The sequence below is a fragment of the Grus americana genome, chromosome 2 (genome assembly GCF_028858705.1).
Source record: "Grus americana isolate bGruAme1 chromosome 2, bGruAme1.mat, whole genome shotgun sequence".
Classification (NCBI taxonomy): Eukaryota; Metazoa; Chordata; class Aves; order Gruiformes; family Gruidae; genus Grus; species Grus americana.
The window spans coordinates 1,830,298-1,855,121 of record NC_072853.1 but is presented as its reverse complement, the minus strand read 5'-3'; the positions used below and the strand labels follow the sequence as shown (position 1 = coordinate 1,855,121).

At 52.2% G+C, this 24,824-nt stretch overlaps 1 protein-coding gene across 4 annotated transcripts in view; it reads left to right on the top strand.

Annotated features, from left to right (window-relative positions):
* The window catches only part of RHPN1 (rhophilin Rho GTPase binding protein 1), a 30,715-nt gene extending 17,131 nt beyond the window's left edge, over window positions 1–13,584 (top strand). For all 4 annotated transcript variants that reach the window (XM_054814878.1, XM_054814877.1, XM_054814879.1 and 1 more), the window contains 12 exons: window positions 286–361; window positions 722–799; window positions 1,818–1,942; window positions 2,246–2,412; window positions 2,990–3,177; window positions 3,345–3,501; window positions 5,586–5,705; window positions 7,993–8,187; window positions 8,482–8,558; window positions 9,756–9,902; window positions 11,059–11,217; window positions 11,552–13,584. In XM_054814878.1, coding sequence (XP_054670853.1) covers window positions 286–361; window positions 722–799; window positions 1,818–1,942; window positions 2,246–2,412; window positions 2,990–3,177; window positions 3,345–3,501; window positions 5,586–5,705; window positions 7,993–8,187; window positions 8,482–8,558; window positions 9,756–9,902; window positions 11,059–11,217; window positions 11,552–11,746 — 1,684 coding nt within the window. In that variant the 3' untranslated portion in view covers window positions 11,747–13,584. The remainder of the gene's footprint in view (window positions 1–285; window positions 362–721; window positions 800–1,817; window positions 1,943–2,245; window positions 2,413–2,989; window positions 3,178–3,344; window positions 3,502–5,585; window positions 5,706–7,992; window positions 8,188–8,481; window positions 8,559–9,755; window positions 9,903–11,058; window positions 11,218–11,551) is intronic.
* Window positions 13,585–24,824: the final 11,240 nt, after the last annotated feature.

The window sequence follows — 24,824 nt, the reverse complement described above, 5'->3', positions numbered from 1 at the left end:
TTGTTATTGTACTTGTTATAGAGAGGGAAGCAGAAGTGGGAGGAATAAGGGTGATGGTTTCAGCTTATTTTCTGCACACCCCTCCTCTCATGCTGCCCTTCCCAATATCACATTGGGAAGAGCATCCTTCTGCTGTGCAGAGTCGAGTCCTTTTCTAGTTTTACCTTTAGTAGGAGCCGCACAAGCCCAGGGTAAAGAGCTGATTCATTTTAGTCCTTGACATGCGGGGTCTCTCCAAGGCTTTTAAACCAACCACCAAATAAATAGTTTGCTGTCTTCTTCCAGCGAGTCCATCAGCGTCCCTATGATCCCTTTGGGCCTGAAGGAGACGAAGGAGCTGGATTTGCTGGTACCGCTGAAGGTGAGCATCAGGGTTTTGCACACTCAGTGCAAAGAAGGGGAGCGACCATGCACTTTGGGTACAGTTGGGTGCTGCAGAGGAGATGCTGCAGCAGCTGCAAAACATTTTCTGTTTTGGAACAGTTGCAAAAAAATAAGTTTATGGGGACGAGCTGGACTTAAAACATGAGAAAGTGGGAGATGAGGCTGTGGAGATGTTGGAGAGCAAAAGCCAGGCAGGGGAGAACTTGGTTTTCCCTGGCACAGGTTTCCTTGCAGAGAGAGCTTGCATATACAGAATCGCCCAAAGTCACCCTTAAATCTTGAATATCTGTTTCCAAGGGTGAATTGGGGGTGTCTTTTCTATTGTTTCCCCATCCAGGATCTCATCAGTGAACACTATGGAGAGGACGGAATCTTGTTTGAAAAGGAAATCAAAGAGTTCATGGAGCTGCGGCAGGTCAGTGTCCCTCGATTTGCAAAGTCTTGCTTTGGTTTGTCCAGAAACACTCATTGGAGGTGCTGCATTTTCTTCTGGGGTCCCCCTGTCCTTCCTCCAAACCTCACCCTTGTCTTTGTGTCCCGAGGTGCAGGATTACCCCAGCTTTGGCTCATAGGTTACAAAATACTGCAGACCATTCAGTAATTGTTTTGTTTCCCCATATTAATGCCCTGCTAACCTAGAACTGAACAGCAATAAAAGTTATAATGCAATCTGTTACTGGTTTATGAATATTAGTTCACCCTCAGCATGGCTAAATGACTGTTCTCTCTCCAGCTAGTGCTTGGAGAAGAGGAAATATAAAGCAATCTGGTAAAGGTGAATTTTTTCCTCTCCTATGAAACAGCCGTCATAAGTAACTTCAAGTTTTGCCTTGTTGTGAAGCTTTGATCTAGGAGAGCAGAAAGAAAGAGGCTTGCTCAAGCCCTTGAGAAGGGCCTGACCCTGCTCTTCAGGCTGTGGGAGAGGAGCCCTGCAAAGCCAGAAGCTGGGAAAAACCCCGTGGTTAAAACTAGGCTTTAGGAGAGTTCTGACCCTCCTCCCTGTGTCAGGTCAAAAGCTCAAGGGCTTTTTTATTAAGAGGAGAAAGAAAAAAATCCTATTTCTTCTCTAGCATTTATTTCTGTAGACTTTGCATGAGTTTCTCTCTCAAAAAAAAAAAAATCCCCGGTTGGTTTAGGCCAGTGTTGCCATCAGCACAGCTCCCAGGCTGCTGGCTCCACATTTGGGTGCCCCAGCACTGAATTGGTGTCTCCCTGACCTTTCTCGTAGCTGAAACTGTGCCAGAGAGCTGCTGCACAGCCTCTCATCTGCTATTGATCTAATCCTATTGATCATATTGATCTGATCCTATTGATTTAATAACTCAGGTGGAGTTTCTCCCCACACTGGGCTGGGGGGAGCTCCATAAATCCAATGTTTCCTTCCCATTTTCCCCTCTCTCTTCCCACCCACGTCTCCTCTCCTGTCCCTGCAGGCGATGCGCACCCCAAGCCGCAATGAAGCTGGTCTCGAGCTCTTGATGGAGTATTACAACCAGCTCTACTTCCTTGACAGCCGTTTCTTTCCTCCCACCAAAAGCCTGGGTGTCTTCTTCCACTGGTTGGTGCAGCTTTCCCCATCCCACCCGGGGCATTGCCAGTGGGGAGGGAGCCGGGGCCAAGCTTCCACGGCAGGATGGCTGTTTCGGCAGCAAAGCTGGGGCTGGTGGACATGGGGAGCTGGGTTTGCTGTTGCCCTGGGTGGGTTAATTAGGGGAGGCAGGGGAAAGCGTGTGCCCCACGGGGATAAGCCAGGATGGAAACAGTGTCTGCAAGCCCATGGAGTGCTGAAAACCCTCCAGGCTCCCTGCATCCGTAGGTGAAGACCTGGGGATGGGCAGCTGTTGACTCTTCCCTTTCCCAGGTACGACTCCCTGACGGGGGTCCCATCCCACCAGCGAGCACTGGCCTTCGAGAAGGGCAGTGTGCTCTTCAACATCGGAGCCCTGCACACCCAGATCGGAGCGCGGCAGGACCGCGCATCCCTGCCGGGACTCAACCAGGCCATCGATGCCTTTCAGAAGGCGGCTGGTACGTAGGTTCACCCCTTTCCTGCCTCCCCGGGGCGTGCAGGCAGCACTTCCACAGGGTGGGAGTAATCCTCATGAGTGCAAGAAGGGGAGGGAGCAGTCATTGAAAGAGGGATGAGGACAGAGCATCTCTGAGGGAACAGGAACCAGGTGTGCATTGGCACCACACTGCTTCTGTGGGTTATGAAGAGGAGCTGGGATGACCCAAAGGGGGTGCATCACCATCTCTCCTCTCCCTAGCTGAGACATCCCAGCTAGGGGAGGAGAACTGGGAGATGTCCCAGCTAGGGAGAGAGGAGAGGTACTGATCCATCTGCAAACAGTTCGGGGAAAAAAGGGACCCTGGGACTGTGATCACCCAGGGCTTTGGAGAAAAAAGCTGTGGGCACAAGGATGATTTAGATAGCAAGGGAGGGACCTCTGACCTTTTTACCCACCTGTTAAGGTGAGATGTTTGATGTGCAAGCTGGGTTGGTGGTTCTTCTGCTGTGCTGCTGGTGGGGAAACCTTTGTGGTCCAAAAGTCTGACCCTCCTGCTTACAAGCCCAGTGGCTACTTGGAGCTTTTACATCATGCAGGTGCCTTTAACTACTTGAAAGAAAACTTCTCCAATGCTCCCAGCCTGGATATGAGCGCAGCTTCCTTGAACATGCTGGTGCGGCTGATGATTGCCCAGGTCCAGGAGTGTGTCTTTGAGAAGATGACCTTGTTGCGTGCCCAGCATGACTTCCTTGCCCGGCTGCAGCTCGCCCAGGAGGCGGCAAGGGTGAGTACCTTGGGGAGGAGAGGACTTGGTGGGGCTGTCACCACTGGATAGACTCTTTCTGTGATCGACAGAACCCCTTGGAGAGGACAACCTCCTGTCACTGTCTCTTGATGGATGTCCAACATCCCAGCCCATGGCTTAGCAGCTTGTCTCTTGACACCCCACAGGTGGAAGATGTCTACTCGCTGGTGCACCAGACAATGACCCAGGCCCACGTGAAGGATTATGTTCCCTTCTCTTGGATCACCATGGTCCATGTCAAGTCGGAGCATTTCAAAGCTCTCTCCCACTACTTCGCTGCCATTGCTCTCTGCGACTGCCCTGGTGAGTGTTATACCTCGGAGGCAGCTGCCTGCTCAGCAAGTGCTGGCTCCACATTGTAGCCTGGTGTTTGGGAGGGAATGCAAAAAAAGAGGTGAAGGGACGTAAGCGCAGGGTAGATGGAAACAAAACCTTAAAGTTTTTGAGATATTCTGAGCTGTTGATCTCGCTTAGTGACTCAGCATTTCATGCACAGGGTAGATTTCCCCCATATTTCTGGTTTGCAAAGTTCTTCCAAGAAGGTGAGCAAAAAAGGTGCTGTAGGGATGCCACATGCTGTCCCCTTTGGGGCTAGGTGGGTAAATGGGGGGGTCAGCTGCCTGCTGACCACATGTGTCCTGGTGTCCTCAGCCAGGCATCCTCCAGAGGCACCCCAGTCCATGAGACAGGCCAACTGGGTGCTTCAAAAAATAAAATAAAACCAGGATATCACTGGACAAACTGGTTTGGGCTACTTGAATTTAATTGCCAGCCTCGTGGCCAGCTGCCCTGGGCATCCCAGGGTGGTGAGGTGCTGGCAGCAGGGTACACCTGGCTGTGCCTCAGCTGGGCTTATGTGGCTCTGAGGAGCCAGCTGGAGCGCAGACGTGGGATGCAACCCATGATCTCCATCTGCACCATCGCTGACACCCATGCAAGCAATTTTGGGTCAGGCAGAGGATTTGGGGGCGGGCAGCCGACGCACGCTGTGACCTGTGGTGCTGGCCCGTCACTTGGTGGGGTGGCTGAGGGAATTCTTGGGGGATGGTTGCTGAAAGCATTGCTGTGCTGGTGATGACTGCCAGACTGTCCCAGTATCCGCCCCCGCTCCGGAGCCTGCCCAGAATCTTGCTGCCGGGCTTGTGCCGCGTGGGCGTTGCGGAAGCAGGATTGAGCAAGGAGAGCTGCTGGGGCAGAGATGGGAGAGATTTGGGGTACCGTGGGGCTGGAGCGGCTTAAAGACAGAAGCGATAGAGGATGGTGATGAGACTGGGTTTGCCTGGGGTTACAAGGGACAGGGCAAACCTTTCCTCTAAAGTTTTGAGACTGTTTGCCTGGCCTAATAACCTTAAGTGCTGAGGGAAACACAAATCTGCAGGAGTTCCCTAGTTTGGGTGTTTGGGGATTTTTTTTTCCTCTATCTAGAGCATGCTGTTGAGATCTCACATGCCTGCTTGCTGCCTCTTGCTGACCCCCTTGTTCAGAATAACAAATCTTTTGCTCCCATAACCAGCTGGCAATAAACTCCTTATGCTGCAGTTTAATCCCCCACGGATGCTGGCATGGAGAGGGTTGGCACAGGGAGAGCCAACCCTGGAGCTGCCGGTTCCCAGCCTGCTGGGTGCCTGTGCTTGGGTTGCTCACCGGGCTTTGAGATCTAACATTCAGACCAGCAAGTCCACAAGGCTCCCTGGAGCCCTCTTGGTTCCTTCCTATCACACCCTGTGCCCCAGCAAGGAAGCTGCTATCCAACCCTGAGCTCCCTGTGAGCCAAAGGGGATGAGGAACAGCTTTGGATGGACATAAGGGTGTAAAAATCATGCGTACAGAGCCCAGCGCAGTGCTGGGAGAGCCTGTGCAAGCTCTATCCATCTCAGTTTCTCCATCGAAGAACCCCTTTGGTTGCACCGCAAGCTCTCTGCCCATGCAAGGGTCCCAGGCACAGCAAGGAGGGCTCAGCCCCCAAATTACACTTCAATTTGCCCAGAATTTGTGCATTAGTTGTTGTCTGACTTGGGTCTATGTCACTGACCTCCAGGTGGGGAAAACCCAGGGCTCTTGATTTCCAATCCTGCTTCAAGACTGGACAAAGGGAGAGGAGGAGGCAAAAGAGTCAGATATTTGTGCTCTGCACAAGACAAACCCTGCACTTAGCTTCAAAGCCTTGAATGTGACAACTCATCCCTCTTCCCCATCAGTGATGTCTTGGTGGTCGTTGCAGGCTGTGGTTGGGAGAGAGGAAGCTGCTGCTGAAATTACTTGGGCTACGTGAAGGTGGATGTGCCTTCCTGGTCCCCTTGTCCCCACCACCATGGGGATCCGGGTGGCCAAACAGTGGCCTGACTTATTTCTAAGCCCATCCCCACCCGTTTTTTTTTTTCACACAGTGGCATCTGATGCTGAACTACCAGAGCAGGAGAAGGCTTTTATCCAGTTCCACATCACCATGCCAGAGGGACCATCGCTCCGCACCCTTCTGCAGGACCCCGAGGAGAGGAGAAAGCTGGGTAGGCACATCAGTGGGGGCAAAGCCCCCAGTTCTTGTGATGAAACCTCGATCCACAGGCAGTGAGCCCCATTGTAACCCTACCTGTGTAGGCATGGTCTCCATGAAGGTGTGTGATGAGCTGTTGGGGGGATCTCTCCATGCAAAGACACTTTTTGAGGGGCTTTCTTTGGAAAGAGTCTCTCCTGGGAAGGCAGGAAAGTGTCACAGTTCCCTGTTAGGGTGTTGAGGACCAACTCATGGTGCTTACACCGACCTATCCAGCTGAGTTTGACAGTAAAACCTCGAGCACCCAGGTGTCCTGAGCCAGGTAACGTCACCCAACGCAGCATGGAGAAAGCTGTAGGGACATTGAGATCCTGGAAGTTCCTTGGCTTAGGCTTGCTGCTGACTTGGCTTGATGACAAGACGACACAGCAGATGCCAGGGGGTGGCTTTTTTAGCTGCATCAGAAAGCTTGGGAGACGAGCTTCCTCCCATGCAGATTTTCAACTTCAGGGGAAAAACAGAGTGTTGCTTATTCACTGAAGTCATGTTTTGGCAGCCCCTCCCCAACAAGGCCGCAACAAGAGCAAGCTCAGCACCCTGATTTTGGGGTGTCGTCTCCTGTTTGCCTCCCCCACGAGCTGCCTCCTGGTGCTCTTTCCCTTCATTGCAGACATGTGAGAGGAGACAAGTCCCACCAGGAATGAGTTCGTCACGTTGCCAGCCCCAGCAAAGTCTTCCTGGCTGCTGGGCCAGATTTCACTGCTGGGGATGGGAGGTGGAGGGACATGCATGAGGAGACTCTTTAAATGAACCCCAAAGCCAGAGTGTTATGGTAACACTACCCCAACACCCTCAGCTGCTGCCATCCGTTTTCCTGATTTGCATCAACCCCGCTCCCAGCTCTGCCTGCTCTTTTTGGTGTGAACGGGGTCCCCTCAATGTCTGCTGGTGAAGAATAAGTGTGCAGATGCCAGCCTCAGTTCTGGTTTTGGTTTACAGCAAGGGAAGAAACATGCAACATTAAAACCATCTCCTTGAAAGGCTATTTTTTTCCCCCCTTCCCTTGTCTCCTAGTCTTATAACTTTATGTTTTATCAGACGTGGTATGTTCCGCCATCCTTAATAGAGCAGAGCCAAAAGCTTGCACAACTTCCATGCTTGACCTCTTTTCCCAGGGATCTCTTGGAAATAATGGGAGTTATTGGGAGATTCATAGAATCATATTCAATGAAACAAAGTTGTTTTCTTGCCTATGGATGGGGCTGACTGGGTGCTTTGAAAAAATATGATAGATTGCATTTGATACAGTTATTTTGGAGAGTCTCTTCCTCTCTGGTTTCCATCCAGCCTCAATGTATTTCCTCAATTGTGACTTCTCATGGGGAAAAGCAGAGGTCTTCAGGCCACTGGCTGTGGTCCTCATAAGTCTGGAGCAAGCTCAAACCATCTCCCTGGGTTATGTTGCCACCGTGTGTCCTAAAACTGGAAATGCTACAGGCACACGTGTTCCTATGATACGTGTGTGTGTATATATATAGAGAGAGAGAGAGAGCGAGAGAGAGCTTTTTTGGTAGTTTAGCATTGGATACGGATATCTTGGTTGCAGTCTCTTCAAAAAGGATGTTTGCATCGATATTCATGGGTCGTCGTGATTTCATCTCTTCTGGCCATTTTTCGGCTGCTCTGTTTCCACGAGGGTGGAAACACATTGAAGGCAAGTTGAGAGGAGCAAAGCAAGAACAGATGCTGAAGAGGGTGGAAAGCAGGACCTGCAGGGCAAGGAGAAGGCTTTGCTTAGCCTAGAAAAGAGGAAGATGTGTTGCATCTTCCTGAAGCTAAAGGGCTGTCGCCAGGAGGACGGGGCTCGATTGTCCTCTGTGTCATCCCCCCCCACCCCGGGGGATGCAAGGCGACGGAGAGAAGTTAATTTGTGAAGGAGATTGAGGTTAAGCATTAGGAGGGACTTCGGGGGCGGCGCAACATGGTGGCTGCTCCTTCACCGACAGTTTTTCGGGAACATCTGCCAGCTCTGCCGCTGGCGCCAGGGGAGTGAAGTAGGTCACCCTTCAAGGTCCCTTCCCAGCCCTACATCAGGGGCTCGAGCTGACGGCTGGGACCTACTCCATTTAGCGCACGTTGAATGCCTGGCAGGCTGCGAACGTGACTGGGCTGTCCCTGAGTCACGTCGGGTGACACAGTCGCGGAGGCTGCTGTCATCTGTGGGCAGCCGAGCGAGCAGAGAGGGAACGGCGGCGGCGGGGCTGCTCCGGTTGGGCTGCGATCTCTCTGCTCCCTTGCAGGTAAAGCTCATCTGAAGAAAGCCATCATGAAGCATGAGGAAGCCATGAGGATCCACGGGTTGTGCAAGATCCTGCGGAAGATGGATATCCTTCAGGAGGTCCTCTCTTTTGCCCACAAACGCTCACTGAGCAAATACTCGGAAATCGACCACGAGGAGGACTTCTTTGAAACAGGAGATGCCCCAGACATACACCGTAAGTGGGGTTTTTTTCAGGGGTGCTGCTGGGGAGGGCATTTGTGGCAGGTTGCATGGGGTGGGCAAACTCCGCAGTGAGTTTGTGGCATGTTGCTGTGGACCAGAGCTCCCTACACAGCGGTGGAGCATCACAGGTGGGAGTGGGGGCTCTGGGCTGTATGTCCAGCAGCTGCCTGAGCAGGTCCCAGCTCTTATGGGTCACACCGTTCCTCCTTGAGGAGCACGGTGTAGACACAGCAGTTGCTGCAATTACCTGACCCTGGCATATGTGCTTTTCTCTCACTACCACTAGCCAAAACGCACCAGAAACCAGAGATAAAATCCCCCAATTTCTCCCAGGTGAAGGTGACCGACCTCTTCCACAGGCTGGTATGTACAGCTATGGGATGGAGGGTGCCCCAAGGGAGCAGACATCTCCTCCTCTTCCCCTGCGTGCTCTGTTTGCCTGGCTTCCTCCCCGCAGCCTCTTCTCCCTCTCCCAGTGCAGACACTGCGCTCGCGGGCAGCTCTCCAAGGAGAACAAGCTGCCTCCTCGCAGGCAGGGACCTGTGCAGGAGGAGGGGTGGGAGGGCGCAGATCTGTCTCTGCAAGACCTAAATGGGTCGCGAAGCTCCTCTGGCGCATGAGAGAGTGGGCACAGGCATTTTGGGTGGGCTTCACCCAAGAAGGATCAAAGGACAGCAGAGCAGGACGGTGCCAGCTGGGAAGCACTAGGAAAATCCCACCGGACCTTTACCCCTACATTTCTTAGGCTTACAGGGTCCTGGGGAGCAGAGCTGAGCTTCAGGGCTGCTGTGGGACCCAACTGGGCTGTCCCTGTCTCCCAGGCACCCCAAGGGCTGCGTAGCACCCCAGGGAGAGGTTGGGCATCTCTGGTTTTGAACAGCTCTGGGGCAGGTATATCCTGCTCCTGTGGCACAGGAAAGTAGGAAAAAGACAGGAAAATAGGAAAGATTTGGGAGGGATCTGACCCTGAAGAGGTGACCTGTCCCACCGCCTCACACCCTGCTGCTGGACCACCCCAGCGGGGCTGCATCTGCTAGAGCCAGACTGTGATGAAAAATCTCAACCCCCATTGTCCTTCCTTGGCTGATGGGTTTTATTTTCTGAAGGGGGGAATTAAGGAGCCAGCTCTGTCCACTGGAGCTTTCTGTTTCGTTTGCTCCAGGATTGTAGTGTCTAAACTGATGCTGGCTTGCTGACCATGCCTTGTGGGAGTGGGGCAGTGCTTGTGAGGATGTCCAGACCTAAGCTCTGGGCAGAGGGTTGGACCAGAGACCTCCCCAGGGTCCTTCCCAACCTGTACGAGACTGCTACGGCTCACAAACCCAGAGTCTGACATGAGCTTTTAAGCACCTCTAGCTTTATAGTGCATAAATCTGTATTTTTGGGCATGGAGGCAGGGTAAAACACTAGGCAGGCTCAAAATCGCATCCCTAAAGAAATGCAAAAGACAGGCTTTCTTGATCTGCCTCCTCCCCATCAGTGGGTGTTTTCAAGGTTGCACATCCCTAGGGAGTTGTTCTTGCACCAAAAGGTGCTTTCCGTGTTTCTACCTTACCCCAGGGGCCCCTCTCAGTTTTCTCGGCCAAAAACAAGTGGTATCCGGTGCGGAGAGTCCACCTCATGAGAGGAGAGAATGGTTTTGGGTTCACGCTGAGAGGAGACTCCCCCGTCCTCATCGCCGGTGTCATCCCGGGGGGTTGCGCTGCTGTGAGTACCCCAGGCCCTCGCTGGCCCCCTGAGGATGCTGGAAGTGGGGGGTCAAGGGTTGCCTCGAGCGGTATTGGGTTGTTTTTATGTCTTAACGCTCAATTGTATGACTTGATAACTCCATTGGTGTGCTCAGGTCGAGATTCATCCCTGCCGGATCTCAGCCCAGGGCTTACAGATGGGTGTCATGAAAGAATTGTTTTTGGTTTTGGGTTTTTTTTTTTTCAGGAGACAGCTAAGGGAAAAATATGGAGGTTAGCTTAGTTTTTAACTGCTGGCAGCTTCTCTTTGGCAAGCGCCCAGCTCCCTTCTCTCCCATTTTGGGATGTGACAGTGGATGGAACAAGATGGCAAGTCTGAAACACGAGTTATCTCAGTGCAAACTCACTGTATGGGCTTTCTGATGTATCAGGGGCAGCTGTTTTCCAGCAGAAGCTTGCTGGAGCATCATGGTAGGATGCCCGAAAAGTCTCCCCCCTCCCTCAGCACTGCTCAGCATTAACCGTGCCATCCAGAGCCCAGCATCTCTGTAACAATGTGCTCCTTAGCAGCAGGATCACATCCCTTTTTGGGAGACTAAAATCTTCTTAAGGACAACATGTGGTCCATATCTGATGCTGTCCCCACAGCCCCAGGCTGGCACGTGCTTTCCTTCAAGCACATCAAGAGCGTTGTTGATGCCTTGATGAATGAAGGATGTGCGCAGGACCTTGCTGAGCCTGCTCCATTTTCTCAAGGATTGAGACTTGCAGGCAATAATTTTTATTTTTATTTTTTTCTTCTGGAGACCTGCAGCATTTAACCTTTATTGAAGAGTCAGAGCTGGATGCACTTTTTGCAAGGCTGCAAAAATTCATGAAGCTGGGAGTTTATAGCGTGCTGGATGTCAAGTGTGGCCATTGCTAGCAGCTGCAAAAGAGATCCTTGGTCTGTAGAGCATCCCACTTTTGTGTGCACGCTGCAAAGCAGGTGTAAAATCTTCAGGATGATGAAATCATCGTCTGTCTTGTGCTGTAGGTGGAGGGTGGACCCCAACCCTCCCTGTGGCCTGTATCTCTGCAGGATTGGGACCTAGGGGCTTGGGTGGACAGTGAGAAAACCTTGTGCAGCAGCATCCATGAGCTCAAACATGTGCATTTTCTCTCTTCCCCCGCAGGAAGCCGGGCTGAAGGAGGGAGACTACATCATCTCAGTGAACGGCAAGGACTGCAAGTGGTCTAAGCATGCTGAGGTGGTGCAGCTGCTGAAGAGCACTGGGGAGGAGGGAGTGGAGATCGGTGTGATAACCCTGCAGGGCTCGGAGGGACCAAAAGCCGTAAGTCTCATCCTAAGCTGTAGGTGGGGAACTGCAGCTGAGGGAGGGGAGAGGCTGGCTGTGGTCTGCTTAAATGAGGGTCTGCACTGTCTCCAGTGTGGCAGTTTTGTTTACAGCTGGCTTGGTAAATGTGAAGCAGGATTTCCAGGGATGAAAAGCTTTGTTGTTTCACTCAGCCTCAAGCCAGGCACCGAAGCAGGCAGCTCCATGCGGGGCAGAGGTTCCCCGGTGTCCTGCTCCCTGCCTGGAGGTGCAGGACTGAAGCCAGGCACTGCATTTGCAGCCCAGATGCCACCCTGGCTTCACACCCCTCTCTGCTCCCCTTCCCAAACAGGCGGACAAGAAGGCAGCAGCGATGTCCTCGGGCAGCGGGCTGCTGAAAAGCAACAAGGAGAACAGCCGAAAGAGCCTGATGAACAACAAGAGCGCCAGCACGCTGCTGGTCTGGAGCAAGAAGAGCAAGCGGAGCAAGAAGAGCACCTACGGCATCCCCTTCACCACGGTGGGAGACAATGAGGCCATGTACTGAAGCGGCAGCCGGGCTAGGTCGTGTCCCGTGAGCTCCGGGGCTGGCTGCCCATGAACCCTCGCAAGCCACGGTGTCCAGTCCGGGCTGTGCTGGTGTCGGTGCTGTAAGGATCCCCCCTGCCCCGGGGATGTGCCGCTGGTCGGATCCTCTCCGAAGAGGCAAGCACAGTACCGGACTCCTCCATCTCCCACGTTAAATGATCCTCAGCTAAACGATATGGGGAAACACTGATGTATTTTAAATTTTTAATATTTTTGGTTTTGCTCTTAAGGGGTCGGGGGGAGCTGTGCTTCGGTATAAAGCAGGGACTGGTTTGTGTCTTCTGCTCGGTGTGAGGAGCAGCCAACCAAGCCCCAGCCATTAAAGCAAAAGCTGTAACCTTCTTTAGTGTCTCCTAGGCTTTCTCTGCAAGGTAGAAGATGGCACTGCTGCCGCCACACGCCAAGAGCTGCCGGCAGAGCCAAATTGTTCAGCAGCTCCAGCTGGAGGTCACCTTCAACTCCCCTTTTTCGTGAGAGGGGATAGCGTGGGCATCAATGACTCGTGGTGACCCCATCATGGGGTGCAGCACTGGGCTGTGCATCTCTTCCGCGGTACAGGTTAGGGATGTCCCAGTGAAATGATTGAAGTTAGGATGGGTTTAACCATTTCTTCGTGCTTTTTGGTTGGTTTTGGTTGTTGTTGTTTTTTTTAATGAGCACCCAGGTCAGCCCAGCAAAAGCAGCCCAGCTGCACAGCCTGCTTCTTTGGAAGAAAAGGGAAAGACTTAATGTGCATTTGTTGTCTCGCTTTTTTTTTTTTAATCAGTAGAGGTGGATTGCCCTAAATATGTGAGTAGATTAATAGCTAAGAACCTTGTTTTTTTTCTTGGTATGAGATTAAAATTCCAGGAAGATAGCTCCTCCAGATTATTAAACTACTAAATTTGTGCTAGTATTGGATCTTGCACACGTTGCTAATACCCTAACACTGTGCTGTCAGCATTCGTACCCGAGCTGGGCTGATGGATACATGCATCTTGGTAATTGTACTGGAAATGCTGGGAGACTCCGAATACGCACTTAGATATATTGGCAAAATTTTCTCAATCCCATTTCCGCCTTGTGCATTATTTTTCTGAAGGCTAAAGAGCTGTCTGGTCTTCAGTGCTTGGATGATCTTGGTAGGTATAAAATACCCTTCAGAGATGCAATTGTATTTTTGTACTTTTTAAGTTGTGAGAAATTTGTAGCGGTAGTTTAATGAAGTGAACGCGCGCTGGCAGCGGGATATTGTCATGAGAGCATCCCCCCAGGGTTGTACCGTGACTTCTTCTAGGTGGGTCAGCGCCCATGTGCCAAGCTTTCACCCCCGTTTTTATTTAAGCAGAGCTAAAGGAAGGCTTCTAACTGCGTTAGTGACCAAGAGGCCTCTCTGTAGACCGAGACATCGTCAGACTGGATTACAGAGCCGGCTGCCACCATGAGGCCATCTGGTGCAGTCAGATTCTCTACGTAATCTTGCCAGCTGCTTGGCGCGGGAGTGGTAAGAAAGGGGGTAGGTTCACAGAAAAGGCCACCTTGCCATTAAAGCATTCCGGCAACATCTTCCCCCGATCCTAAACGTGTTGCTGACAGAGACGTCTCCGAGCTGGAGATGTATTTATTTAGAAGAAGCGTACACAAGCGGCGAGCCTGCGTGTCGCGTTTCCACCCTCATCACCCAACTCCTCCATTGGCGGAGGGGTTGCGTTTTGTGCGAGTGGGATAATTTCCCTAACACCGGTGGTTTTGGTTGGTTTTTTTTAATTTGTACATGGACTCTTACCTTTTATGGATTAAAAAGCACTGATTGGAAAACACTTTGTAGCGTGCATCTCTCTTGCGAATTACAGGTGGGACTGGGTGCACCAGCTGTGGAGGGGAACAAGCCCTCGTTGAGCTTCTGAATGGGTCAGTTTTGGGTCATTTTCAAATAAAACTAGAGCTGTTGAGGTTAGAAGACATCATTTGGCTCTAGTACAACCTGATCCAAGACAAACCAAGCTCCTAAGCATCCAGATTGGTCCAACAGCCCTTGGTGAGCAATCATCCCCATCTCCAGCATGGTGTAATGGGAGCTGGTGGCTTTGTCACATGAGTTATTTCATGGCAGTAATGCAGGAGGTGGAGAGCAGGGCTCAGGTTGGATGCCTTGGGGACTTTTCTCCTGGGGAAAAAAAAAAATAGGAAATAATTCAAAAATTATCATCTTTGCTTCACGTTATGTGTTTTGATCTGCTGGTTTTGGGTTTCCAAGGGGGTTTCCAGCAACATTTTCCAAACCCCTTGTTTTTGGAAGAGCGCATCAGTGGGAACAAAGGTATCACTCATGCTGGAGGACCTCACTGGTAGCTGGTAAACAGCAAAACCTTGACATGGGACCCCCTCCCTCTATTTTTCCCTTGGAGATCTGTGTTTCACTGGACCCTAGCTCCCCACCATCTTGGGAGGGTGACCAAGCCCATGGCTGTGGGGCTGGACCATGGGTCCTGGCAGTTGGACGAATCCCTCACTCAGGGAGTGTGCACCCCATGCACCCCACGGGAGGTTAAAGGACAGAGAGGCAGAGATGGGTTTAAACCCCCTTAGATGGGAATGAACCAGGGTCAGTGCTTTCAACATTGGGTTAATAGATAAAAAGGTGGTAGGGGAGCCTCTTTTTCTCCTGTCTACCAAGCCAGGGTTAAAATGGCATCTGACTTTATTATTTTTTTAATATATTTTTGTAATTTAAGATGTTTCTCCTTTCATCAGACCTCCTGTACCCAGCACCCTGACAAGTTTTTTAAGCCACCCACAGTAAGTTGTTCTGCTGCAGTAGATCCTTTTCCCACCTACGTTCAGTGGATGTGGGAAACTCGTGACTCCATAGCTGGGATCACTTCCCCCTCTGATGACATGTTTTCAGATGAGATGTGTGCTCCATCAGCAAGAGCCTGGTGTTCCCTCCCTCTTTGCTGAGAGGCTGTAGAGCTGAAGCTCTCCATGCTTGTCTTCTCCATCTGGATCTGGAGGCGGAGGGGTCATAGAATCATAGAATGGTCTGAGTTGGAAGGGACCTTAAAGACCCATCTAGTTCCAACCCCCTGCTATGTCCAGGGACACCCTCTGCTAGACCAGGTTGCCCAAAGCCCCATCCAGCCTGGCCTTGAACACTTCCAGGGATGGGGCATTCACAGCTTCTCTGGGCAACCTGGGCCAGGGCCTCACCACCCTCACAGGGAAGAATTTTTTCCTTATATCTAATCTAAATCTCCCCTCCTGCAGCTTCAGGCCATTCCCCTTGGCCTGTCACTCCCTGCCCTTGTCACCAGCCCCTCTCCAGCTTTCCTGTAGCCCCTTCAGGGACTGGAAGGGGCTCTAAGGTCTACCCGCAGCCTTCTCTTCTCCAGGCTGAACAAACCCAACTCTCTCAGCTTGTCTCCATAGTAGAGGTGCTCCAGCCCTTGCATCATCTTTGTGGCCTCCTCTGGACTCGCTCCAACAGCTCCTGTAGGATCCTGGTGGTGGGGGCCAACATGGGTAGAAAGCACAAGAAGCATTACCAAAATAGCTTTACAGTAACTAAGATGAGGTCTCTCCAACCTCTCTCCCCATTGAGAGGAGCTCCAGGTGGGCTCAGGAGCTGAGGCCATGCACAGGGCTCCTCAGTCCAGGTGTCCTAGGCTGGGACCAGCTAATGTCACTCTTAGGAGCATCTTATGACCAGAGAGCAGATGCAAAGAGGGTTTTTTAATCCCTTCTTGATTTCTAGGGCCCTTGAGACAGAAAACAGTGGTGCTTACCATCCTGGAAACCCCATCAGGGAGAGCCCAACAAACCCACGGGGGCTCAGCCGAGTTTCCTGCCTTTGAGGTTGAATTTTTCCTCCTCTCGGAGCTTCACACTCAATAATAAAAATCACCCAGCCCATATATCAGCCTTTCTAGTGTGGTGGGAAGGTGTTTTGATTTTCCCCTCCATTAAGTACACAACAGCTCTCTTAATAGAAGATACCTGCGGTGTGGGGAGCTGCGGCAGTGCTCCTGCCTCCTCGCTTCACGGCTCGTTGGCACTGTAACCCGTAATGGCTCCTCTGGAGCTGTCTCTGGCTACAAATTAATGCTCCTGCCTGTCCCTGCGGACAGCAGAAGAAAAGCAGTTGCTGGGTTGATGGCCCTCAGCCCCGGTGTGGTTTGGTGCTGGGACACTGCCCCTGTGCAAGGGGCTCTCACTGCTTGCTACACTGAATCTGCAATTTGTTGGTGGGATCAGGCCCTTCAGCAGCACCTGGTGCTGCTTTCAAAGAGTCCTGGGCCAGGAGCAGATCAGTGGGGTCATCTCAGGAGGAGGATGGGGCAGAGCAGATTTTCTCCTGTTTCCAGGAAGGGGAGTGATGCTGTGCCCGCTTGGTCCCCTGTCCAGTGCTCACTGCATCCCATGGAAGGTGTCATCCTCAGCCCCCTGTCCCACCTCGCCCCTCCTGAGCACCGATGTGCTTGGTGCAGAGCGGGGTGTCCTCAGCCACCCTCCTTTCCAGCCTGAGCCCACTGGAGGGCAGCAGCACCCTGTCCAATGCACCCACCGCTCCTCGCAGCACTGGCACCCCACATCTGCCCAGCGAGGCTGGCACCCCTCGACCCACACTGACACCCCAGGGTGAGTGGAGGTGTCCCTGGGGTGCCTTTGAGACCGGTACGTTGCAAGGCATGGCATAAAAAGTAGTTTTAAACCATATATCCTGCGACGTCCTTACAGGGAAATTGTGCAAGAAATAAGGTCAAGCATTACGGTGCAGCATCCTCTGGGGTAGAGCACCCTGAGCTCGTAGCCAGCTCCATCCACCCCATAAAGGAAGGGGTGAAATTTTGCTAGGAGCACCCATCCTACTCCTGCAAGCTGGCCCTTGGGCCCCTCTGAGGCTGCAGTGGGGGTCTTGCTCCACTGGGCTGACCCTAAAAGCTTTATCAAGGTGCTCTCTGAGATTTGCAAGGTCCCCTCTTGGCCATGGCTCTCTAGCAGCTTGGAGGTGCTAAAGCCCTCCTGCATGGTCTTGCATGGAGCAAGCAGCACTAGGAGGCTCATCAGACATGAGGCCACAAGAGTGGGGCTGTGCTGGAGAGGTGTGAAGCCACCAGGGCAGCAGAGATGGATGGGTCAAGGTTGGGTTACAGGTCAAGGCACTGGGGGCTGCAGGGGAGAGACCAGCAGGTTCAGGAGCTGGTGGAGATGTAACCTGGCAGCGTTTGCACTAGAGGGCAGAGTTGGTACATGCTGAATCCTGCTCCTCACAGCCTGGCCAGCCCTTCGTCACCCCAAGACACCCCAGCACAGGACGGGATGGTGCTCAAGCCTTGAATTGTCGTATACTCCTACACGTGCAGCTCCATGCACATTACTGTGCAAACCAATCTAAGTTCTCACACCCAAAGTCATCTCTTGCTCTAGCAATTGCCTCCATGCTGCCCGACAGCAAATCTCGCATCTGCTGGGAGAGGAGGGAAGGCAAGCTGCCACGAGCAGGGACCTGCCAGGCACCTGCCTGTCTCCAGGACTTGTCATCCCCAGCTACTTTCTACCAGGGACAAAAATGGTGGCTGGGGACACCCCCATCCCTGTGTAGTCCCTGGGGGATGCTCAGCCACCTTCCCATGCACGGGAGCAAGCGTCTCCTGCATGGGAGCAGGTTAGACCTAGCCCAGGGGGGGACCTGGTCTGGCGGTGGGGCAGGGGTGGAGAGGGGACCTCCTTCAATCCCTTGTGCCCTGTTTTCTGTGGGACATGAGTGTTTCTGAAGGGCCTGTGCTCTGCAGTCCAAAGGAGGGCACAGGGGGATGCTGATCCTCTACTGGATTCATCCGCAGAACTTGTCGTGAGGTGTTATTGGTCACCTTTTCTAAGATAATAGCTTTTGCACAGCCTCCCCTTCCTTATTTTAATCTGCAAAATTTTTACCCTAGGCAGAGTACAAAGCTGCTCCACTTCAGGATTTGCATCGCTATATGAGGAGCTGCCTCTGACCATCTCTTTGCAATAGCAGCAACAAGAGATGGGCAAGTTTCCATTGCAACACAAGCTCCACTGGCTTAGGAGACTGAGGCCACACCAGGGATGTAGGACTTTTTCAGGCTGCAGGATGCACTGGGAGACCAGTCTGGCTCTACATCAAGCAATGAGGTCAAGACAGCCATGCTACGGGGCAAGGAGATGATGCTGTGATGAAGGAAGGTCATGTTATGGAGCAAGGCGGATGTGCTATAGGTCAAGGAGGTCATGCTGTGGAGCAAGAGGATCATGCTAGGAGTCAAGAATGTCATGCTATGGAGCAAGGGGGCTACGGTATTGGTTAAGGACATCATGCTATAGCACAATGGGGTTGTGCTAGGCAAGAGAGTCATGCTGTGGGTCAAGGATGTTGCACTGTGGAGCAAGAGGGTCATGCTATAGAGCAAGGTAGACATGCTACAAGGCAAGAGGAACATGCTATGGGGCAATGGGGGTCATGCCATGGAGAAAAGTGGGGAAAGGGGGCAATAAATGCAAAGCAGCGCTGTGGGATGCATGTCCCTACTCTGCCTCTTCCCTCTTTCTCTCCTGCCATGGAGCGACTCCTGCCATGCCCCTAGACTTTCTCAACCAACTCAGCCTATTTTTTTCCTGTCTTGGGAGCAGTCATCCTCTTTTTCCCTGCACTCACGAAGGGCCTCCTTCACCAGGGCCCAGTCTTTAATGGGGAGGACAGAACTGAGCCGTTCGGAAATGGCTCCTGAATCTTTAATAAAGCAAACATTGCCTGGGCCATAAACATATGATGACAGCAACAGAGGCTCTCAAGCTTATTGCCTGGCCGCTAGTTCTTTACTTAACTCTGCCATAATGGCTTTAATAGCCCGGGAGGGAGCTGAGGTGAAAGTCCTATTAAAAAATGTATTTCCGAATTTAATTGAGGCTCCATCTGTGGGGAAAGACAGAGGAGAGGTCGCTCCACAAGAGAGCTATGAAAAAAAAAAAAGAGCTCTCTCCACCTTCCCCTGCTCCTGCCCTGCCTGGTTAGTGACTAGCAGCAAATCCCACCCTAGCCAGTGTCCCTGGGAATGTGGGACCTTCCGAGTGTTCCCTCCCTAGGGGAGACCACCAGCACCCCAAGACGGTCTGATGCAGAGGGAGGGGGCACCCCCATTTATGGTGCATCCCCTCTGATTTTGCAAGGGTGTCCCCTTTACAACTGGCTACGACAAGCGGCTATGGACCACAAAGCCCATCAATGTGTGCAGGCAGCACCACCATCCCTACTGGGCAGCATTAGCTGCCCGCGCTCCGTCAGAGGTATGACCTGGGTGATTGATCTGTCTCCTGACCCATCCAACCTGCACATGGCTCTCTGGTCACCCATCAGTCTGTCCAGCTATTCCCATAGGTTCCTAGACACCTGGTCCCATATAGATAGACATACACCTTCACATCGACGTCATCAATCTATTATTTGCCTCAGCCCCATCAATATCCATTTATCCATCCATCTATTCATTCACCTCTATCAGTCTATCTACCTATCTATCCATCCATCTATCAATCTACCTGTCCATCAGTCTATCTATCTATCTATCTATCTATCTATCTCTCCATCCACCTCCCTATCCTTCCATTGATCCATCTGTCCATCCATCTATCCCTCCATCTATCCTGTCACCCAGCACTGAGCTTTTCTCCATCCAGGGAAGCTTTGGACAGCTTTGTAGAGAAGTCACCGGGGATGAGCCCAACACTCCATGTCCTGGAGACATCCCCATGTCCTGGATCACCACCGTTTGGGGCTAGACACCCTGATATAGGGTTATTTCTCCCCAGAGGTGTGTCTGTTGGAAGATGGATGAATAAGGGGTCAAAGCAACAAGAAGGCAGATGGACAGCAGATAGAGAAAGGAGGAATGAAAGAGGAAAGAGTTGGGATCAGGCTGGGAGACCTCCCTGTCTGCTTGAACCATGCCAGCGTGTGGGCTTGCAAACAGCCACTCTAATTAGTGATGAAGAAGAAGGGTTGGGAGAGGAGGAATTCACTCCTTCCTCCACCTCCTTCCTGCGTCCCCTCCTGGCGAGCATCACCCTGAGTCAGCAGATATGCTGAGGTCACGCCACCCGCTCTATTAATTGGATTAATAAAGATGTACGTCATTGAGGTAATTACCCACTAATTGGGGATGACAAGGTTGTCAGGGTTTGTCCCTCGAAGGGACAATTTCCCGTCCCCGGCCCTCCCCTTTCCCAACACGCACCGAGTCAATCGCATTAATTAAAAATCAGAGAGTCCATAACCTTGCTCTGCCAAGCCCCAGGGAAATCGGTGCCTCCAGAGCTGTGTGCAGGCAGGGCAGGGTGGTGGCATCTGCCACCTCCAGCCACCGGCTCAGCTGAGGAACACGGTTCAGGCTGCCGGCACTCAGGCAGCGAGTTGGAGGGGTCTCAAAGGTCCCTTCTGCCTCCCCTGCATCCCTCTTAGCCCCTTGCGTGGTGCCAAGAAGAGACACATGGGTGCTACAACCAGGGTCAATGAACACATTGACGTGCAGCACCTCGCATGCCATAATATCCAAGGACACAAGATTCTTGACTTTTTGAAAAAAAAAAAAAAAAAACAAACAACAAACAAACTGAAAACCTCCCTCATAACACGCAGGTAACTCTTTCAGACAAGGAAATACTCATTGGAAATGTTTTGTTAAAAAAATATATTTCCCCAAGGAACGATCTCAGCCCAATGATATCTTGGTGATGAAATATTTCCATTCTGCCAAGACTTTCCCTGCCCTTTCCCTGGAGCGAGTCCCTGTCGTCAGCCACCGGCTGTGAATCGTCTCTGCCTCTCCCTGGACTCCTGCCTTGGTGGGGATGTCCAAAGTACATCCAAGCTCTTTCCACTGCATGGCCAGGATGCCCCAGGACACCCCAGTGCTGAGCCTCACACAGCTGGATGCTGAGCCCTGCACAGCTGGATGCTGAATCCTGCAAGCTGCATGCTGTGCCCTGATGCTCTGCACATCCGGATGCTGCACAGCTGGATGCTGAGCTGTGCTAGGCTGGTGATGTGTCCTACACAGGGATGAGGAGCCTTGCACAGCTGGATATTACTCCAGCACAGCTGGATGCTGAGCTCTGGACATCCGGATGTTGTGAGGTCTGATTCTGAGCTGTGCTCAGCCTGGTGCTGAGTCTTACACAGGCACGAGGAGCCTGGCACAGCTAGATAGTAAATCCTGCACATCTGGATGCTGAGCTCTGCACATATGGATGCTGCTCAGCCTGGTGCTGAGTCTCACACAGGCATGAGGAGCCTGGCACAGCTGGATAGTGAATCCTTCACAGCTGGATGCTGAGCTCTGCATGGAGATCCAGAGACTGGCACAGCTGGATGCTAAATCCAGCACAGCTGAATGCTATGCCCTGCACATCTGGATGCTGCACAGCCTGGGAGGGAGACAAGGTGCAATGAGATTGTACGGCCTCAACACCGCTGCAGCCTGAAAGTGCTGAGTTTGGGGTTCGGATAACGAACCCAGGCTTAACGGCGAGGCAGGGGGGGCTGCTCCTGTGGTGGGAGCATAGCAATAAAAAAGGCCGAGGGGCTTCATGGGGGATCAGTCCCGACAACACCAACACGATTGCCACGGTTTTGTTTTTACTACTAACAAGACAATAAAATCATCAGCAGAGGGAAAGCGTGGCTGCAGCAGGCTATAGTGGGATGTGAGCAAAACCAGGGAGTCACTGCCTGGCAAAACTCAAAAATTAATAGTAGGCGGTGGGACTGGGAGGGCTGGGGGGCTCAGTGCCTGTCCCCCCAGTGGGAATGGCTGGTTGGGCTGGGAGGGCGATTCTGGGCTCTGTGAAAAAGAGGGAGGAGGGTTACGTGGCTTGCAAGGACCCTGGGGCGGGGAGGGGGGGTTGCTTGGCTTGGACTCAGTTCAGCCCTGTATGAAAATTTGAGTTTTCCCATGTCTAGCTGGCTTGGGTCTCTGTATGACCCCCCCCTCAAATCTCTCATACCGTTGCTTCCTTGGAGCAGTCTGGTCGACAGAGAGGGGAAACTGAGGCACGTGGGGTCAGCTGGCTCGGCTGGGTCTGTAGCTGCCCTTTATCTTCTCTAATCGCCAGGTTGAGGGATAGGAGGTGGCGTTTCCTCAGCTGCTTATGCGATATAACCAAATCATTTAATCCTTGCTGAGCCGAAATCAGCCTCCCTACCCAGACCCTGTATTGTGGAGAAGACAGATATATTAAAGTGCATATTAAATTGCTTGAACAGCCATTAAAAATTGCCATACATGTGTAATGCTACTAAGCTAATGTCTCTACAGAGACTTGAACTTCTTAATTACCAGATTTGGGGTGTGTTTACTTTCTCCTGATTTTTTTTTTAATTTTTTTTTTGGGGGGGGGGTGTCTTTCTAAATCAGACTGAGACCAACATGATTATTTCTGTAATTTAAGAGAAAACTGTAGCTGGAGGTGGTGTCTTCACCATGGCCTTTCTCCTTCCATATTCACAGTGAAAGGCTGCAGGCGTTGTGCCATGCTGATGTTATCTCCACCAAAACTCAATAGAAAGGGATGGGAAAGGAGGCTGGGAAAGAGAGAGAGTCAACAAACTGAATTTCTATCCTGGTACCAAGACAGATAGAACAGATGATCCATGAGAAGGAGATTTGAAAGAAGATTTTTAGATCCCCTGGCCAAGGATTTTGGCCATTTGAAGGGGATGAGGCTCTCCTTTCCCTGTTTCCCTCTGCAGAAAGAAAGGCAAAATGATGAAAACATGATTAGAGTGAAGAGATTGGTAATGGCAAAGGCTCACCCCCAAATGATGCACCAGCGCACCCTGGTGAAAAGGCAAATAGTGAAGAAACAGCATCGTTGTTTTCCCAAAACCCTCCTGGAGAAACATGCAGAGGATGAAGGGTCCAGAGGGGTGTCACGGGGCCCGTAATGGCCCGTCTCTGCTTTTTAACCCAAGAGCTGCTTTTTGAGAGCTCTGGGGTAAGTAGGGCAGGAGATGCTGAGCTGAGGCCAGCGGGTCAGGAAGGAGAGTGATTACCCAAGCAATAAATCAGAAGCACGGAGCTGATGATATAATAATGGTGATATGATGTCATCGCAATCCTGCCCATTGATTTTTTCTTTCCCCCTTTTTTTTTTTTTTTTTTTCCCTTCCCTCTCGGTGAACTGGCTTTTCCCATCCATTACCCTGCCCAAGCCCACGCCACTACTGCGGCTCTTTATTTCCAGAGCTATTTGATTGAGCTATGGTGGCAAATAGCAATGCCTGCGTGTATGCAGCACCCTGGGGGTCCCCTCACCAGGGACACCCTCATTGAGGCACCAGTATGCTCCTTGTGAGCCATCCGAGCAGCCCAGTTGGTCTCTTAAACTTCACCCATAGGGAACAGGAGACCCCTTGCTCACAGCTGGGCTGGGACTTTGTGTAGTCCTTGGTCCATGAGCTGTAACCTTCCTCTTGTCCTGTCCTTGATCTTCCTTCCCCTCTGCTGCTGCAAGTGAGAAAGAATCTGCTTGAGCCCTTGCAGACAGCTTCTTAACACACGTCTAGGGTGAGAGGAGAGGGGAAAAGCTAAAAACGATGGAAATGAATCAGCGCATCCCCTTGGTGGAGGCATTTATAATATCCTCGAGCTCTGGCTGGGCGTTTGGGCATCCACAATTTAGCAGGACCTGACTTATTCCATGTTTCTCCTGGCTGTGGCTGCAGGTTTCAGCCCTGCTGTCAACCCTCCGCATTCCTTTGAATCAGCATCCCCCTCCACATCCAGGTCAACGTCCACACTGCACTGCCATCCACAGCTGCTGCCCCATGCCATGAGGACAACTGAAGACCAAGCCTAGCTGGAGCCCCACCACCTTCCCCATCGCCTTGCAGTACCCTCTTAGGGAGGATTTTCACCATCCCAGCATCCAAGCTTCAGCAGGAAAAGTACCAGGCAAGCCGGCTCCCATGGAGCAGACAAGTTTCCACTGGAAATGCAAGGACAAGCATTAATCCTTGGGCTCCACAGAGTCCAGCTCTGCCAAGCACCAGCACAAGCTCAAGGCAGGGAGCAGCTCCCCAGCATGATCCCCAACCCATCACCTCTCCCTGGCTTCCCCATCCCTCTCCACCACCCCACAGCCCACCTCCTCACCCCTCTGCCAGCCTCCGGGATGGAGGACAGAGCTGATATCCCTCCCCGGTTTGGGCTTTCCAAGGGGACAAGACGCATCACACAACTGGGGTGATATGCAGTAGAGTTTCCAATTAAAAGTCCAGAATTAAAAATATGGGTATGAAGATGCTTTCTGGATGGTTTGCAAGCACTGAAACCACATGTCAAGCCCTGGGGAGCCCATGGGGTGAATTCCACCAGGATGTTCCTGCTCCCTTGGACCCCACCTCCTCCTGTCCCTCTCCCTGTCCCCAGGCTTTCCGAGGCTCAGGGAAGGGCTGTGGATACCAAGCTCACCTGGGGAACTGAAAAGTGGTGAGCAAGGAGCAGCTGATGGATTGGCCGAGCTGCTGCCAGCAATTTCATGCAGGGTAAATCCATTTATCACCCCGGCATGAGAAGGGGAGCCACCGGCAGCACAAGCCGCCAGCAGATGAGCACATCTGTCACCGGCAGGCAGGGGGGACTCCAGGGCCTCCCCTGTACCAGAAAACCGTGGGCAATATCTCAGTTCCCAGGGAGAGGCACCTGTTTGGGGGATGGGGCTGCAGCGAGGGATTGGACCTTGTGATGCCCATGAGCCTCCATCCTCCTCCCTAACTTGGGATATGACCGAGACTGACGGTGCGGATGGAGATGGGATTTCACATTAGCCAGTACCACAGCACATGCAGTCAAGAGCGGTGCAAATCAGCGGGACAGGGGTGTCACACCACAGATGGGACCCACTGGTGACTCCAGGACTCCTGGGTTGCCCACGGGCTTTGAGGGTGGTGTACCCAACGGGGGACCCAAGGCTGAGCAAGGTCTTTTGAGGTTTGTCTCTCCCTCGTGGGTCACAGGCACATTGCTGGTGGCAAGGTGCTG